At 43.8% G+C, this 15,089-nt stretch overlaps 2 protein-coding genes across 2 annotated transcripts in view; one reads left to right on the forward strand and one right to left on the reverse strand.

Annotated features, from left to right (window-relative positions):
• The window catches only part of SYN3 (synapsin III), a 198,778-nt gene that overhangs the window by 89,043 nt on the left and 94,646 nt on the right, over window positions 1-15,089 (reverse strand). The window lies entirely within an intron of this gene.
• The window catches only part of TIMP3 (TIMP metallopeptidase inhibitor 3), a 39,229-nt gene continuing 24,542 nt past the window's right edge, over window positions 403-15,089 (forward strand). Inside the window, exon 1 of the mRNA XM_051627692.1 lies at window positions 403-895. Coding sequence (XP_051483652.1) covers window positions 772-895 — 124 coding nt within the window. The 5' untranslated portion in view covers window positions 403-771. The remainder of the gene's footprint in view (window positions 896-15,089) is intronic.

Consider the following 15,089-nt stretch of genomic DNA (forward strand, 5'->3'; position numbering starts at 1 on the left):
CGCTGCGGGGCAGCCCGGGGGAGGCAGGTCCTGACCGGGGTGGCGGGGAACGTCCTCGGGGCCAGACCCGGGTACCGACTCCACCTCGGCGGTACAACTAGTTTCTAAGACTTTGAACCCCCGCGGCGGCGGCACCAGCGGCGGGAGAGAGAGAGAGAGAGGAGATGGGACGGCGACCTTCCCTCAGAGCCGCCGGGCACCTGCGCCAGCCCGGGCCGGCGGGACGCCCCGCGCAGCCCGGGCCGGCGCTCCCGCACCAGGCCGTATAAGGCGCTGCGGCCGCGGCCCCGCCCCGCCCCGCTGGCCTCTCCCGCCGATGAGGTAATGCGGGGCTCCCATTGGTCCCGAGCCCGAGAGGGCGCGATCGAGGCTATAACTCCCCGCACCGGCCCGCCGCGACGCAGCGCAGCTCCGCACCCCTCGGGCGAGCACCGCACCCGCCAGCGCTGCGAGCCGCGGACTTGCCGTGCCCTCCTCAGGCTTGCACCGTCCCGCCGAGCCAAGGCTGCGCTGTCGAGGCCGGCGAGAGAGAGAGAGGTCAGAGAGGGGCAGTGCGAGGAGCCAGCCCGTCAGTCAGCCAGCCCGTCAGTCAGCCAGCCCGTCAGTCAGCCAGCCCGTCAGTCAGTCAGTCAGTCAGCCCGCCAGCCAGCCCGTCGCGGCGCGCAGGCTGTTAGGAAGCGGGGGTAAAGTCAGGGGAACTGAAAGAGCAGCGGCTGCCCTCCTGCTCCGCAGAAGCCAGGAGGCACCTCGGGGAAAGAGCGTGGGGGCAACATGACGGCGTGGCTGAGCTTCCTCGTCGTGTTCCTCTGCAGCTGGAGCCTGCGGGACTTGGTGGTGGAGTCTTGCACTTGCGTCCCCATCCACCCGCAGGACGCTTTCTGCAACTCCGACATCGGTAAGTGCCGCGGGCAGGCGGAGGCTCCTCACCCCTCGGCTGCCCGGGGCTGGGAAGGGCTCCCTGGGGAGAGCCGAGACCCTTCGCACGGGGAGGAGGCACCTTCAGACCTGGTGCAGAGCCCGCGCCTCTGGGAAGCTCTGCCGGACCCTGAGGGGGTGCGGGCAGCCGTCGGGCTGTCACCGTCATGAAGCCTTGTCCTAGAGTGGTTCAGTGAAAGCAGAGGTGGGGCGGGTTTAAACCAGTGAGGGATACCTTTTAAGATGGGCAGGACTCCGTAGCTGCCACACATGCCTGGGTCAGTAAGAGGAGAGGTGTGTGGTGACAGACCCCTGCCCAGCCCCCCTTAGGGGTGGCGGGGGGAGAAGGCGTGACACCGCAGCCAGCCCTGTCCCACGGTGGCAGCCTCTCCGTGAAATAACTTCGAAGAAGAAGTTGGTAATTATAAGAGGGGCTTGTTTCCTACAGTGAAGCAAAACAAAATTGGTGGTGTGGGCAGCCAAAGTTTCCTCCACAACTTGGTGACAAGTAATAGGAGACAGGATTAGGATGAGTCCTCTCAAGCTGGGAAAGCGCCCGTGATGGTTGGAGTGGGAAGGTGAGGGTTGTGGTGCTGGGCTGGTAACTTCAGGAAGGGCTCGACGTGGAGGTAACAAGTGTCTGTGCTTTCTGCATGTTCCATCGTGGTCTCTGCAGCTGTGGGAAGGCTGTGAACATGCATGGGCTTTGGAAAGTTGAAACATTCTTGTTGGTTCCTGTCTGCTGTTCTAAGCTATGGGTTTTAGCATCCCTAGAGGTCTTCACTACACTAACTTTAGCTAGCGGACAAGGGGAACACCCAGGATCTCTGAGGAGGAGGTAATGAAGACCCTAGTCACAAGTTCTTTGGTTTGTTTGTAGCCAAGTGTGGTTAACCAAATACTGTCACTGCTTGGTAAGTGTTCTGTGGCAAAGTATATGAAATCAGTTAGTGGTGTCCTTTGAGGTAACACTGGACACATATCCATGTAAAAGTAAATACAGGCTGTCACTTCAGCAGCTGTGAGTGGACTGCATGGGTGAAGTCTACTTGCACCTCTGGAGATTGTCTTAGGAACACAGTGTAAAAGGGGTTGGGGGACTTTGCACTACTGTTAACCACACAGTACTGACTCCAAGTGGAGCCTGCAAAGAAATCCTTCTGGCAACTGCTGTGGAAGTCAAACAGAAAATAATTCTCACTGCAATAGAGAATGCACCCACTGCTATGAACCCCGCCAGTGGCCGTTTCAAGTTAGCCAAACTTGCTGGCAAAAAAAATCTCTCTTGCCTTTAACTCATCTACAGAAACTGCAGTTATGCCTGGTTATTCGTGTCTAGTTTATATAGGGTATCTGCTCTTGAATGCCAAAAAAACCATTACATGTTAAAAGTGCTGGGGAGGTTGCAGTTTGCTTCAGTGATGACAGCCTGGAAAATATTTAAAAAATAGTTTCATACTGGGGAATTTTTCCAGGAAACTGCAGTATTCAAAGTTCCGTTGCCATTTTCATGGTTTGGATCAACAAGTGTGCCACCTAAGTGCCAACTTCTAGGGAGATTGTCCTTTCTGTGAAAGAGAGACTGGGAAACCATTTTTCCACAATTAAAGCTGATGACAGCGTATGGCCTTCATTAGCAGCATTTTGGGAGAAGATCTACTTTCTTGCTCAGATTAGGTCATGTTATACTAGACTAAGGGTATTTTTCAGTTTAATTCAACTTCTTGCCATTGGGTTAAATAAATTTTTGTTATGAATAGGCACTGACAGTATATTTTTGCTAGATGCGTGACTAGAAGCACGGTAAACTGTGAAGTATCATGTAACAGTGCTCCTAAACTTTAGGGCACTAAGTTCTACTCTTTTCTACTCTAATTTCTGGTTGAATTCAAAGTTGTCTCCTTCATTTCTCCTTTCTCGCATCTGGACTCTTCATTGTATCTCCTGCCTTGGCTTTGCTCTGAGACATAGCAGTTAAGAAGGTTTATGTCAGCGGGGCTGTCATGCCTTCAGACATCACTGCAATTCGAAGGAGGAGAAGCATAAGGGGGAGTAACTCAATCTAGTAGATTACTTAAATGCAAATTTGGTTAAGGCTGTGTGGTGGGTTGACACAAAAGTAAATCCTTACATTTGCTAGAACTGTCTGGAAAATGTGAGGTTTCTGGAGGCTGATTTTAGTAAAGGCAGTCATGTTCTCCATGTGCTGAAAGGGCAAAAAGCACAGTAGAGCTTTCTGGTTCTGGAAGAGTTAATAATCTCCATGGAAACTGATGGCAGTGTACTAGTGCAGTGTTTAGACAGACTAAACTACATGCTGGGTTATAAAACACATTGTGGGGAAGAAAGGGACTTGGCAGCAAGTTTTTACTGCTCTTGAAACTCCTGACAAAATACCAGCTCAAAAGGGAGGAGTCAGTGCAGTAAAGGCTGGAGCAAAATAACTTTTCAAAATAGCTCCTAAAACAATACAAGAAATTAACTAGCTAGGTGGCAGCCTAGGAGAGGCTTTTCAACTTCAGAAGCCTGAATGTTGAAGAAGAAAACTTCTAATTGAGGGGTGTAATTAAAACTCTCATTGTTGGTCTTTCATGCCTAGGCAGTGAAGTCCTACTCTTGAGTTTATTCTCATCTCCTTTAATCTGATCTCACTAGACACTTAATTTTTGATCTTCCTGTGGCTCAGTTCTGATACAGCCTCTCCACGCTGCTGTCATTAAAAGGTTTTAATCTTTACAGAAACAGATGCTCAAATGAACCAGTTGGAAAGGGCAGGATTTCAATGTATACATCCTTTGAAAGGGAAGGCTGTGGTCTTCTAAAGGAAGCTTGGATTCCATACACAACACATTTTTTTTTTCTTTATTCTTAAGAAGGGGGGTGGAAGAGAAACTACTGCCAGAGTAGTCACAAGGGGTCTTTTAACTCAGCCCGAGTGTTCCAGCATGATGAATGGAGCAAAAGTGAAGAGGTGTGTCTCACCTGGCCCTCCATGGTCAATCAATAATAAAATTGGTGTTTTAACTCTTGGCTTTCTTTCTTTAAATGGATCGGTGAGTGCCAGAACAGGCAGTACAATAATGAGACAAACGGCAAGATAAACAGCCACTGCTATGACTTGCCATCTGAACTTTGCTTCCTCCACTCCCGCCCCCTGCTTACGACCCCTTCCAGATGTGAATATTTTTCTTTTGTTTGAATTGAGAGACCTTTTGAAAGAACAGACACCAGGCATGCTTTGTTCCATTGTGACAAAGCTGTGACATTTCCAGCTGGACATAGCTGACATGAAAAGGGCTTGTTTGTCCTTTTTTTTGCAGGAGCAGCAGGAACTTTTGAGCTTGGCTGCTGAATGTTGCATTCACAGGTTTGGAAAAACACCTCCTGCCTGGCCCCCTCTGCCCAACCTCCCCTTTAAAAAAAATAAAAAGGAGAAAAATACGTGAAATTGCAGGCTGGATTTTGACAAACCAGTCTGGGTGATAAAGTACTTTGCCCACTCCACACCTATCTCACTTTCATCTTGTGCGTATACTTCAGAAAAGAGCTATGGCACTACTAGCTGCCTCTTACCCAAGTTCAAAGGAGCTCAGAATAACATTCCTTTATATAGCTTATGCTGGGAGAAGAACTGTTTCAGGAAGGATGCTGGTGCCTAGTGCCCCTCTTCATTCTAAATAACCTCACTTCTGGTGAGCAGCAGTTGGAAAGCTTTGGGGAGATGAAGGTAAGCTCTTGGTGTCCCATGGTGTTAAGGAAGCCATTAATTTCTCAATCCTGCCACTCCTGTAGCTCTGAGTTTACAACACCTGCAGTGGCTAGCCTCCTTTGAACTGAGAATGTGATATTGGAATAGCAAAAGAAAATAGAAAAGGAGAAAGTTCATTAATTTGCTTAGCCCAAAGTCTAAGCACCTAACTAAAAACCTGTCCTTTTTCTTCACTGGTGTCCTGATATGATTGTTCCACCTTCTTACTAATAAACTAAGAGATATACAGAACAACTTTATCATATGTAAGATTTTGAACATACATGTTTTGTTGTGACACAGACTCTGCAGTGAGGTGACATGTGGTATATTCTCCTTTCAGGCAGATGCATAAGGTCTGCCCAATTAATAAAAAAATTAAAGCAGTTAGATATTACACCAGTCTTTTGAGTTTAGATGAATTTCAAATAAATGTATGGGTTTCATGTTATGATAATGGTTGCAAAAGTGCTATATCAACTTTGGAGTCAAACTTTTGTTGAGGAAGTAATGCTGTTTCATTTTTAGATTGGACTTCCCTTTGAGGCATTTTAGAAGCAGGACCTCTGAGAAGTAACATGTAAAGCTTAAAAATAATAATACAAATTACTGTGAATTCCATTTTACATGGGAATAAACTGAGGAGATTTGTTTAACTTCTATGGAATTCCAATGTCCATGGTAAAAATGTTATGAAAAAGGGTGTTCCTTGTGTCTAGTCTTGTCTTTTGAAAGAAAAATGACCATTCTAAACTGAAATATCCTATTTAATAAAAGTGGAAATACAAGTTAGTTGTTTGCTGTTTTTGTTGGTTATTTGCTGTTTTTGATGGTTATTTGCAATTCAAGTCCATAGCAGAGTAGAGAGATCACCTTTTGGGATATGGAGTTTGTCACTTCTTTAAATGTATGTATCAAAAAATGTGGTGGAAGTTACTATTTGGAAGATGTAGTGCAGAATTTTACAGAAGGCTCGTTTGGTTTCTTGTTACGATTGCATTTGCTTACTCCAGATTTCCTGCAGGAAATAACTCCATCAAGACCTCTGAGGCAGCGGAGAGCCAGATGTTCTAACCTTGAGTCTTAGCGCTTCTTGCTTTATATAGACATTATTCTCATTCTTATTTTCACTGATTTCCCACCTCTTTGAGAGCTCTCCACTAGTCAACTGCTCCTTTAATGTTTCAGGGCCAAAGTGTGCTGGTGGGAAGAGAGTTATGCACAGCCATGTGCAGTACTAGCCTGTTTTAGCTTAGCAAAAATTTTCATCTGGGGTGGGGAAGGGCCTGCTTTGTTCATGTCTGTTTATCAGGATAAGCTTATTTGGTTGTTGGACCATAGAAGTGGCACAAGGTGACACATTCCTTTTAGGCTTCATCAGTGGACTTCACATTTTCCAAGATGCTAAATACAGTTAGTCCAGACCTTGCAGGATCTCTTAGATATGGCAACTGGATTGACTTCTGATGAAGTGGATCTCTGTATTCATGCATAATCCCACTGACAATCATGGTGGGTGGGACCAAGAATCTTTAATAGGAGCACTCAGTGAGTCATCTTGGCTATAATTGGATGTTAAAGCTATTAAGCTGAAAACTTAGGTTTTTGATGTAACAATGTTGTCTGAGGTAATTTTTCTATTTCCCCAGAGCTCCCATACCATGTGGTGCTCTTATGTAGCCCAACCAAGCATGAGTCACTAAAGAAAGGAGCCTGTTTGGTCTGGGCAGGAAGTCTTGTCAATAAATGAAACTTCTACCGGATGCTCTCTGGAAGTTCTTAAGAGCTAGTAAACCTGAGAGGCGGGCTTGGTTCAAGTTAGCAGGCAAGGCCAGGCATGCTGTGCTTGCCAGCTCTGAACCAGACTAAACTGAGGGACTAATTTCAGTACTAGTAAAGTCTGGAGTGCATGTGGTTGCATTTCCTTTTAATGATGGGATTTTTTCTCTGGTTCAAGATAAAGAGGTTTTTGCTCTGATGTGCTATTTATTGCTCTAGTTTCAGGCTATGATTCTGTCTTTCACATGTTACAAATTGGGAACAACTGAAATGGTAGTGATGAAATGATAGTGGTGTAAAAGATGAGAGGAAAATTAAGCCTTCAAGCACCAATTTGTTAAGCAAATGCAGAGCTTGTTAAACTTAAAGGCCTATTGTAGCTTATCTATACCTCTGAAGAACCTCCACATGTGACACTTGAATTTTTACTGGTGTAACCTTAATGGACTTACCACTCCTTAAGCTAACTACACCTTACATAGACTTCTCTGAGACAAGGTTGATCAGTGCAGCTGACCACACCTGGAACTGTTGAAAGATTGTCTTAACATTTCTTCAGCTTTGTGGCACTGAACTCTTGTTGCAAATAGCAGAGCAGACTATTCACTTCTGTGGTAATTCTCTGTATTGGAGTCTTCATTGCACAGAGGAGGGTGGCAAACTGCTAGGGCTTTATTAAAAACCAGAGCATTTTCTTTTTAAGTACATACCTGAAAGGGTATGCCAAAATTAACAGTGCTCTGTCCAGTGGTGACTCTGCTACCAGTGTTATTTGTCCATAGTGGGCTAGGTCCTTCTTTAAAATGAGGGTTAAACTGGATTTGCTTTGGAATAACTTGAGAAAATAATCTTTACAGGTGAATTTCCAATTTCTGCTATTTTAAAGTATTATGCTGGTGCTGGTCCTGAGGTAAATGACACCAAGGTGGTTAAATGGATTTATACCCTCTGACACTAAGTCTAAAATCTGGCCCAATTACCAATATGGAAAGGAAATACTGGACCAGCCTCATGAGTTGTGTAACGCAGGTACATTGCCATTGGTCTCAGAAGTATTTCACCATCTTGTATCAGAGCTGGATTTTACTTGATAGTTTCAGGTTTCTAAGAGGCATGTTACAAACACTTGAGAGCTTAAAAGTATTTGTTAAAAAAAAGTTAACCTTCTACTGTAATGAGAGGTAGTTCCCTTGAGGCTGAGTGAAGATTGAGTGCATTCACTGACAATGTCTAATAACATAAAAATGCAAGTAGTTTTACACAGCCCTGATTATGTTATTTATTCAACGTTTCTGCCAGCTAGAAAACATTCTGGGAGTCTTTTGGAAACAAGAGAGAAGTTTCTTGAGTTTCATGCTGGTAAAATAAATGTTGACTATGAATAGTCCAGATTCCTGGTGGTGTTTATGTAAGACCTTTCCAAAGGGCAATTTCAGCCCTTAGAAACAGTATACAGACAATAAAACACAAGTTATGTAGCATAAAGATGCATATGCAAAAAAGTAAAATCAAACCTCATCAAATATCAGCAACTTTATACCTGAGATGTAGAATCTCATTTTTATTTTAGGAAGAAAGAAGGTGGCTTTGGCTGTCCCTCCTGGGAATGAAAGGATCCAGGAACCAGCAGGGGGTGGGGGAGAGTGTCTGTGAGACCACTGTCGACTTGGGGATAAGATCTTGGCTTGTACTGGTGGGCAACTAGTGGTCTGTGTCAATGGGCTCAGCTCTGAAAAATTCCAACTCTGTTACAGGTAGGGGAAGAGGATGCTCACAGAAATAGGCTCAGTGGGAAACTTTTAAAGGGAGCAGGTATTTAGGAGCTGTTGGAGTGGCAAAGGTCCCTCAAAGGCTAGAGTATGAGCAGGAGAGAGGGCTTACTGGAGAATGGAGAGATGTTGCGTGGAAGCACTGATGGAAGAACTAGATACAGTCTGGTCAAGCTAAGAAGCATCAGTAGCTGTGACACATGGAAAGCCACCCCATCTGAAACTGTGGGACATGCCCAAGGTGAAGCTAACATGTCTAGGAGACTGAATGGGTTCAGTGGCTTCAGGGGCCACATAGGAGAACCCACATGAAACAATCCAGTGTTCTACTGACTGGTCTCTAACAGCCTGTAGCATGTTTGTTTCTGACTGACAATCAAGGCTTAGGCTTTGAAAAAGCCTGGCTGCACAGACTTGCTATAGACAGAGCACATACACTTTAAGTGGACTGTAGCCAAGCTAATGCCTTCCTCCATTCAGAAGAATGCAAAGTTCCTTCAAATAGCTCTTCAGGAAGTGCAAGTTGCATGGGTGTGTGTGTAGGGCTTGGGCTTTTATTTTCCCTAGGTGAGCTATGAGGAAAATACAACTTCATTGGAACATGACACAGATTGCGCAGCAGGAGAAGCAAATGGAATTAAGCCATATGTAACATACTATCAAAAGGTACTTTTTATATACCTGGAGTAGTAACCTGACCCCCTGCAGCCAGGAGACAAAAAGAGAGTGTGCAAACAGCAGAGCCATCATTGTTCAACACCTATTTGTTATTGATTCTAGACAAAACTACACAGTCTAATAAAAACTCCATAGTTATCCTTAGTTACTCATCTGTTGTTAAAGAGTCAGAGTACTGTAATCCTTCTTGGTCTTAGGCGCTTAGAACTAGTCTATTGGGGAGGTAAAGAAAGGGATGTGAAAGGGCCCAAGGACGAAAAAGAGGCAGCATACATTTTTCCCTTCTTAATTCCTTGACTTTGACATGAAATGCCCCAGCTTTCTGCTTGCCTGCACCATCACTGGTACTTCAGCAAAGCAGATACAAATTGCACCTAGTTTTCACAGTGCTTGCACAGATAGTAATGGCTACATCAGGTGCAACAGCATGAAGGTAGCACATAATTACTTTTTGCTCCCTGGTGGTTCATTAAAAAAAAAATAATTAAAAAAAAATCCCAGAGCAGCATATAGGAAACAGGAGTACTGGTATTCCACAGGTCAAAATGACCTGAGTTCCCACTGGCCTAGACTGAAAAACATGAATTTTAGCTCCCTCATGCTGTATTGTAATGATGGTATGGGGACTTCCAACATCTGTTTCCTTTTCTCCATGTTTCTCTCTGTATTGGGTGTTACAGCAGTGCAGCCTGCAGGGAGGTCTGCTGGCATTATGTTAGTCTGTTAATTTTTCTATAGAAGCTCACTGAAGCATTGGTTCAGACAACAAATTCAATCTTTCATGCTCAGTGAATACATGAACAAGCAAAGATCTTGTTCCTCTGATGTTTAATCAGCCCTCTCAAATTTCTTGGATTAGCTGTAAATAGGAAGCCCTCCCCCTAGTGAGCAGGTTTTGGTTTTGGTCCTCAAATAGTTAAAATATAAGGGAAAAAAATGTGCTTTCTTGTACCAAGGCAGGAAAACCACAGAATGGAAAACTTCCACTTGACTTTGAAAGACAGGAAATGGCTGGTGTTGGAAAGGCAACAGGTAGAGGAGGAGAGAGCCAGAGGATATCTGTAGAAACCCAGCTATTCCCCAGACACTTCTCCTTTAGCTCCATGTTCTTTTGGGGGAAGGAATTCCAGGCTGGCCCCACTGTTCCAAGCCCTTTATACAGTTTCCAAACACCCGCCCCAGTTTCCTACTTCCTGCCTCTTCTGACACTGCTATAAATATCCTGCCGGCCTTTCATAGGTCTAGATAAATGCACGCTGCAGATTAAAAGGGACTGAGGTGACAGTATGAAATGACCTTCAGACCCATGCTCGATGAAGTGCGCGGTTGGTGGGTCCTTTGCTTTAACTTGTGAAGTGTAAGGTTGCTGGGTCCCCTGTTTGAAATTTCCCTGTGAAAATGGAGGGAGTCCTTTAACAGTGAAACAGTCTCCCTGTTTATCATACTTACCTCTGGACTAGGATACACAGACCTGTTTCTAAGTAAACAGTTTCCGCCAGTAAACAATATACTACATATGGCGTGGAACTAAAGGCTGAAAACTTTCTGGTATTTAGGAGAAGGGCGGGTGAGTAAAAGAGGTTTAAGAAGGAACAGGAGACACTAGTAGAGGGACAAGATTACATGGAAGAGTATAGCACTTGCAATAATGAATACCTTAAATGAACTGGTGAAGAGGATCAGTCCAAGAGGAAATAAAACAGTAAAGTGACCCCTGGGGCACTTAAGTAGCCATCATGTACAGTACTTCAAAAGCCACAGAATACCAGGCCCTCCCTTAGCATCCTGCAGGGCAAAAATCACAAACCCAGAGAAGCGTGGGAAGACAAGAGCACCGGTTTCTATGCAAGAGCCTCAGTATTGCAAAGGATTGTGGTGGGGATAAGGATGATTTCTTAACCCTTTTGTTTTACATCTCTAAACATGAAGAACAGCACCTGTCCCTTTTTTTATTTTTATTTTTTTTCCCCTTCCCAAGGGGGTGGGGGATTAAGGATTTAGTTGGTTATTTCCTGAGAGGATCAAGATGAAAAGGAGACTTCAATAAGTCTGTTTCCATCTTCTTTACAGACAGCATATTTTCAATAGAATTAAGCAGCTGTCCTGCTTTTTCACCACTGTGTAAGTTTGCAGCTTTACAGAGAAGCACAGAAAGAGGATTCTACAGTATCCGACAGAACTCCTAGGTGGCACTTTTAAGAGACCCCAAATGATCACAGGAAGGTTTTAAGGGAGTATTAGAGTATTACCCATTCAGAGAGAGACTCAACAAGACCTGGTGGCAAATAGCCAATGACCCTTATCAGCATGTTGTCTTTAACACCTTTACTTTGGAACAAGTATTCTGCAGCAAAACGTGTGATAGCAAGTCATAGCATCATCCTGCTAGGCTGGAGTTCTGATGCTGATGAAATATACCTCCCCAAAGCCTGATGGGCTAGTCTGGCATTCCTATAGCCCCTTCTGTGGCTGTCATCCTAATCCCTTGTAGTTAGAGATTGATTCAACCCTGTAGTTCTGAGTTCTTTCCAAAACTCTGTAAAGGCATTTATTATTTTTACTCTGGAGAGTATATTTTTGTTATCAGTATGAATATCTAATCTACCTCCCACGTGCATTCTGAGTTGCAGCTATTTCTTGAGCTTCTCAGTGTATTCTGGCTTGCTCTTTTTCTATTTGACTGCGAGGCCAACAGGATGAGAATAATGAATTTACTCATATTTTATTCTGAGGACTCTCCTGGTGCCAAGTCATTATGGAACTATAAAGTCAGGACTTATAAATCCTTGGGTTACAGAGCCCTACATCCCTCTTTGTTGTGTGATCCTAGCAGAAGCCTGCTGGAGTAGCACTAACAGCTAGATCCCAAGAACACTTGTCCTTTCCAACAGAGTGGCTCTTTTCAAAGAACAGCAAGCAGAGTGGGAACCAGGTCCTTTCTGGCCTTTACTGCTATGCCATGTTTGAATCGGTTGAAGAAATAGTGTAGATTTACAGAAGCAGCCAGCACCTGTGTATTTGGCTGGATGGGAAGCAAAGCTTTCACTAGTACCGGAAAGTTTTCAAGCCAATAGGTTCCTTCCTGTCAGTGCAAGATACCATGTTTGTTTCTGAATGCACTTCTCTCATACTGATTTCCTCCAATACTAATGGCTGTTGGAAGAGGTAGGGTAAAGGAAAGCACTGGGTCTTTCTTTCCCTTCTGTGTCAGAAACTGTTTTCCTGTTTGTCTTTTATGCCTTATGGGAGCTTGGGCCATTGACGTAAACTTTGTCCTTTGTGTGCTGTTCAAAGCTCCTCTCTTCTGAATTTGACAATGTTGCCTACACGCATCCTGACTAGGTTGTCTTTTGGCAGAAGGACAGGAGAGTGAACAGAACTGGATGCAAGGGTGATAGTTGCCTTGGCAAACTTGGGGGTCATTATTTTTGTGAAGGCTCTATATTTGTTCATCAAGCCATCTTGAGGCCAGCATGTGGCAGGGTTCCTTCCAGCATATATTCTTCCTTATATATGTGGACTAACAAGGAAAGATGAACAAAAGTTTTTACTGAAAGATTTTTGTGGTGTGCATTGAGGCAGAATAATATGGAAAAGGCAGTTTTTATTCCAGAAAGTACCCAGAGTCCTGAATGAGAGGGAAAGAATTCAAGAGTTTTCTAAGAGGAGCTGCTTAGGCCACTTGAACTTCTTGTCTGATGAAATCCATCAGAGCTCACCGCAGCCATCTTAACATAGGCATATTGTTTCTGAAATGCTAATGCATATTGTTTCCTCTCTGAATTTTAGACTATATATCTTTATTCTATTTTTTCTTCATGAGAACATCTCTACTAGAGTTCCTGCCACAGCTGTATTGTCATAAACGTACTGAAATTCAGTATTGTTGACAACCAGTGCACACTGGAATCAACAGAGCCATAATGGTTAAAACAAACAAACAAACAAATAAAAAAACCATGACAACAAAAAAACCCACCTTGTTCCTCTATTCCTGGAGTAATTTCACTTGGCAAAGACCAAGCACTGAATGGAACTATACACTCATGAGCTAGCTACATGTTTGCATGGCAATTTAATAGCAAGAGGAAGTAGGATCTGTGTTCCTTTCACCCAAAGAATAAAAACTATGTTTTGGTGAGATTTCACTGTAATGATAATTATTTCAGCCCCATTTTGGTTTTAGAATGTATTGGCAGCAAAGCTACAGCTAACAGGAGCAGGCAATGCCCGTCTGCTTTCTGTAGAAGCTGTGATGCTTCAGCTATTCAAGGTTGTGTTTCTTCCCTGCCCTGTTTGGAAGGTGTAGGGGAATCCTTACTTGGTGCATTTTTGCTAAAATCCCATACTAGAAAGTGCAACTGCAAACTGTGGCAATGAGAATATAATCTGTGGCTTTTTTGCATAGTTGGATAATTTGTTGGTTTTGGTTTTAAGCCAATTTGTGATTCTCTGAGTCTAACTGTGCTCCAGACCTTATTAATAGCAGTCCTTGTCATTTTAGAGGTTTTACCTTTTAATTATTATTCATACATGCTCATTTCTGGATTTGCTAATACGCACTTGCACTTCCTTAGCTTCCTTGCTCGTGGAAGGAAAGACTGGAAGGACGAGTGTGCACCAATACCTGTTTTTGATATCTGGGGTTCTGCTTATCCCAGAGAATATTAGAAACAGAGATGAAACTATGCACTGGTAAGCCACACTTCTGATTTTCTCAGGATAAAAAAAAGCTGTGTAACTATTCTTAGTTGATCTATTAAGTGTGAAATCAAGCAGTTCCAGGGGGATGAACCACTGCTATTCAGAGGGGGTGCCTTTGTACTTCTGCGTTCCTCTCGGAGCTACAACAGTTCAGTGTTCTTGACTCAAAGTGTTGGGGTAGTGGAAAATCAGAGCCAAGCAAGGCTGCTAAAAATCCAGGCTTAGACGTGTGCCTCGTGTGCGTGTGTGTACATCTTGCAGTTCAATGCTGACCCTAATGACTTCTTGAACTTTTAATGACAATGCAGCTGTCTGTTCATGGTGCTAATTAACCCAAAAGCTGATTCCTTCCTCCCCCTCGTTATCCATTCTGTGAATGAGATGTGAAAACAAGAAGACGACTTTTCCCGTGCCCTAAGGGCTGTCTGAGCCTGGCAGCAGTGACCCTGCTTGAGTAGAACTGAAAGAGCTGCTGCGCAATGGTCCATGCTCCTTTTTAATGGGTTATTAAAATTCCACCTTCTCCCCCTCCCTCCAGTCCTGTTAACAGTTTGGAGTGAAGGCACTTAGGAGAAAACAGCTGCAGGAATAACTTTCCCTCCTTTCGGAAAGGCAGAGACAGCTGTTCGGTTTGTAAGTCTAGGGATTCCACCACTACTTACTTAGGGCCTGATCCCACTCCAGTAAAAATCAGTGGAAAGATTCCCACTGGGTTTAACAGGCAGTTGAAGGAAGCAGCTTCAGGAAGCAGCCTGCAATCAAACAGTACTGCTTCAAAATGTTGGAAACAGCTAGAAAGGAAAGAGAGGGTAGGAAGGCATTTGTCACAGAGTTGACTTGCTGACTACAAGTCAACTCCGGCCTACAAGCACTCAGCAGGCCAACGTTTTACTTGAGGAACAGGTTAAATTAGTGTGTCTGTGGTATCCTAAGTCAGTTTTTAAAGATAGCTCTTGTATATCTACATTCATTTTAAGTCTCCGGCGTTGACAGACCTCTACTGGCACAGTGAATTAAAGGACTGATCTCTGATGTCAAATGCTTATTTTAGTTAAGATACTATTTGAGATCGTAAGGGATTATGGCTTACTTTTTGAAATTATGCCAGTTCTCAGCACCTGAAGCTCTCATTGGTATGAATTTACTTGGTGCTTCTGAAAAATGAGGGGGGAATGGAATTTACTCTTGCTTCTGTCATTAGAGCTTGTTGTTGTCACCTCTGATTTATACAGTGAAAGAGAGGCTAGAAACTTGCTGGGGAGGGTCAGAATTTCTGTTCTATAGAGAACTTATTCAATCTGAAACATGAAGGGAAAATGAAGATACCAGAGTATTCAGTATGGAGTTTTTGAGAAAAAGTTATTCTTATGAATCTGAGTCTTAAAGTTTTAAAGGGCTAATTAAAAATGTGTATTTTGAACAAAGGTGTAATTTACATCAACCTTTAGAGTTCAAGTGCATTTGAAGAGAAAAGCTGATTCAGGGTGAAAACAGGT

This window comes from Apus apus, chromosome 1, assembly GCF_020740795.1.
Source record: "Apus apus isolate bApuApu2 chromosome 1, bApuApu2.pri.cur, whole genome shotgun sequence".
Taxonomy (NCBI): domain Eukaryota; kingdom Metazoa; phylum Chordata; class Aves; order Apodiformes; family Apodidae; genus Apus; species Apus apus.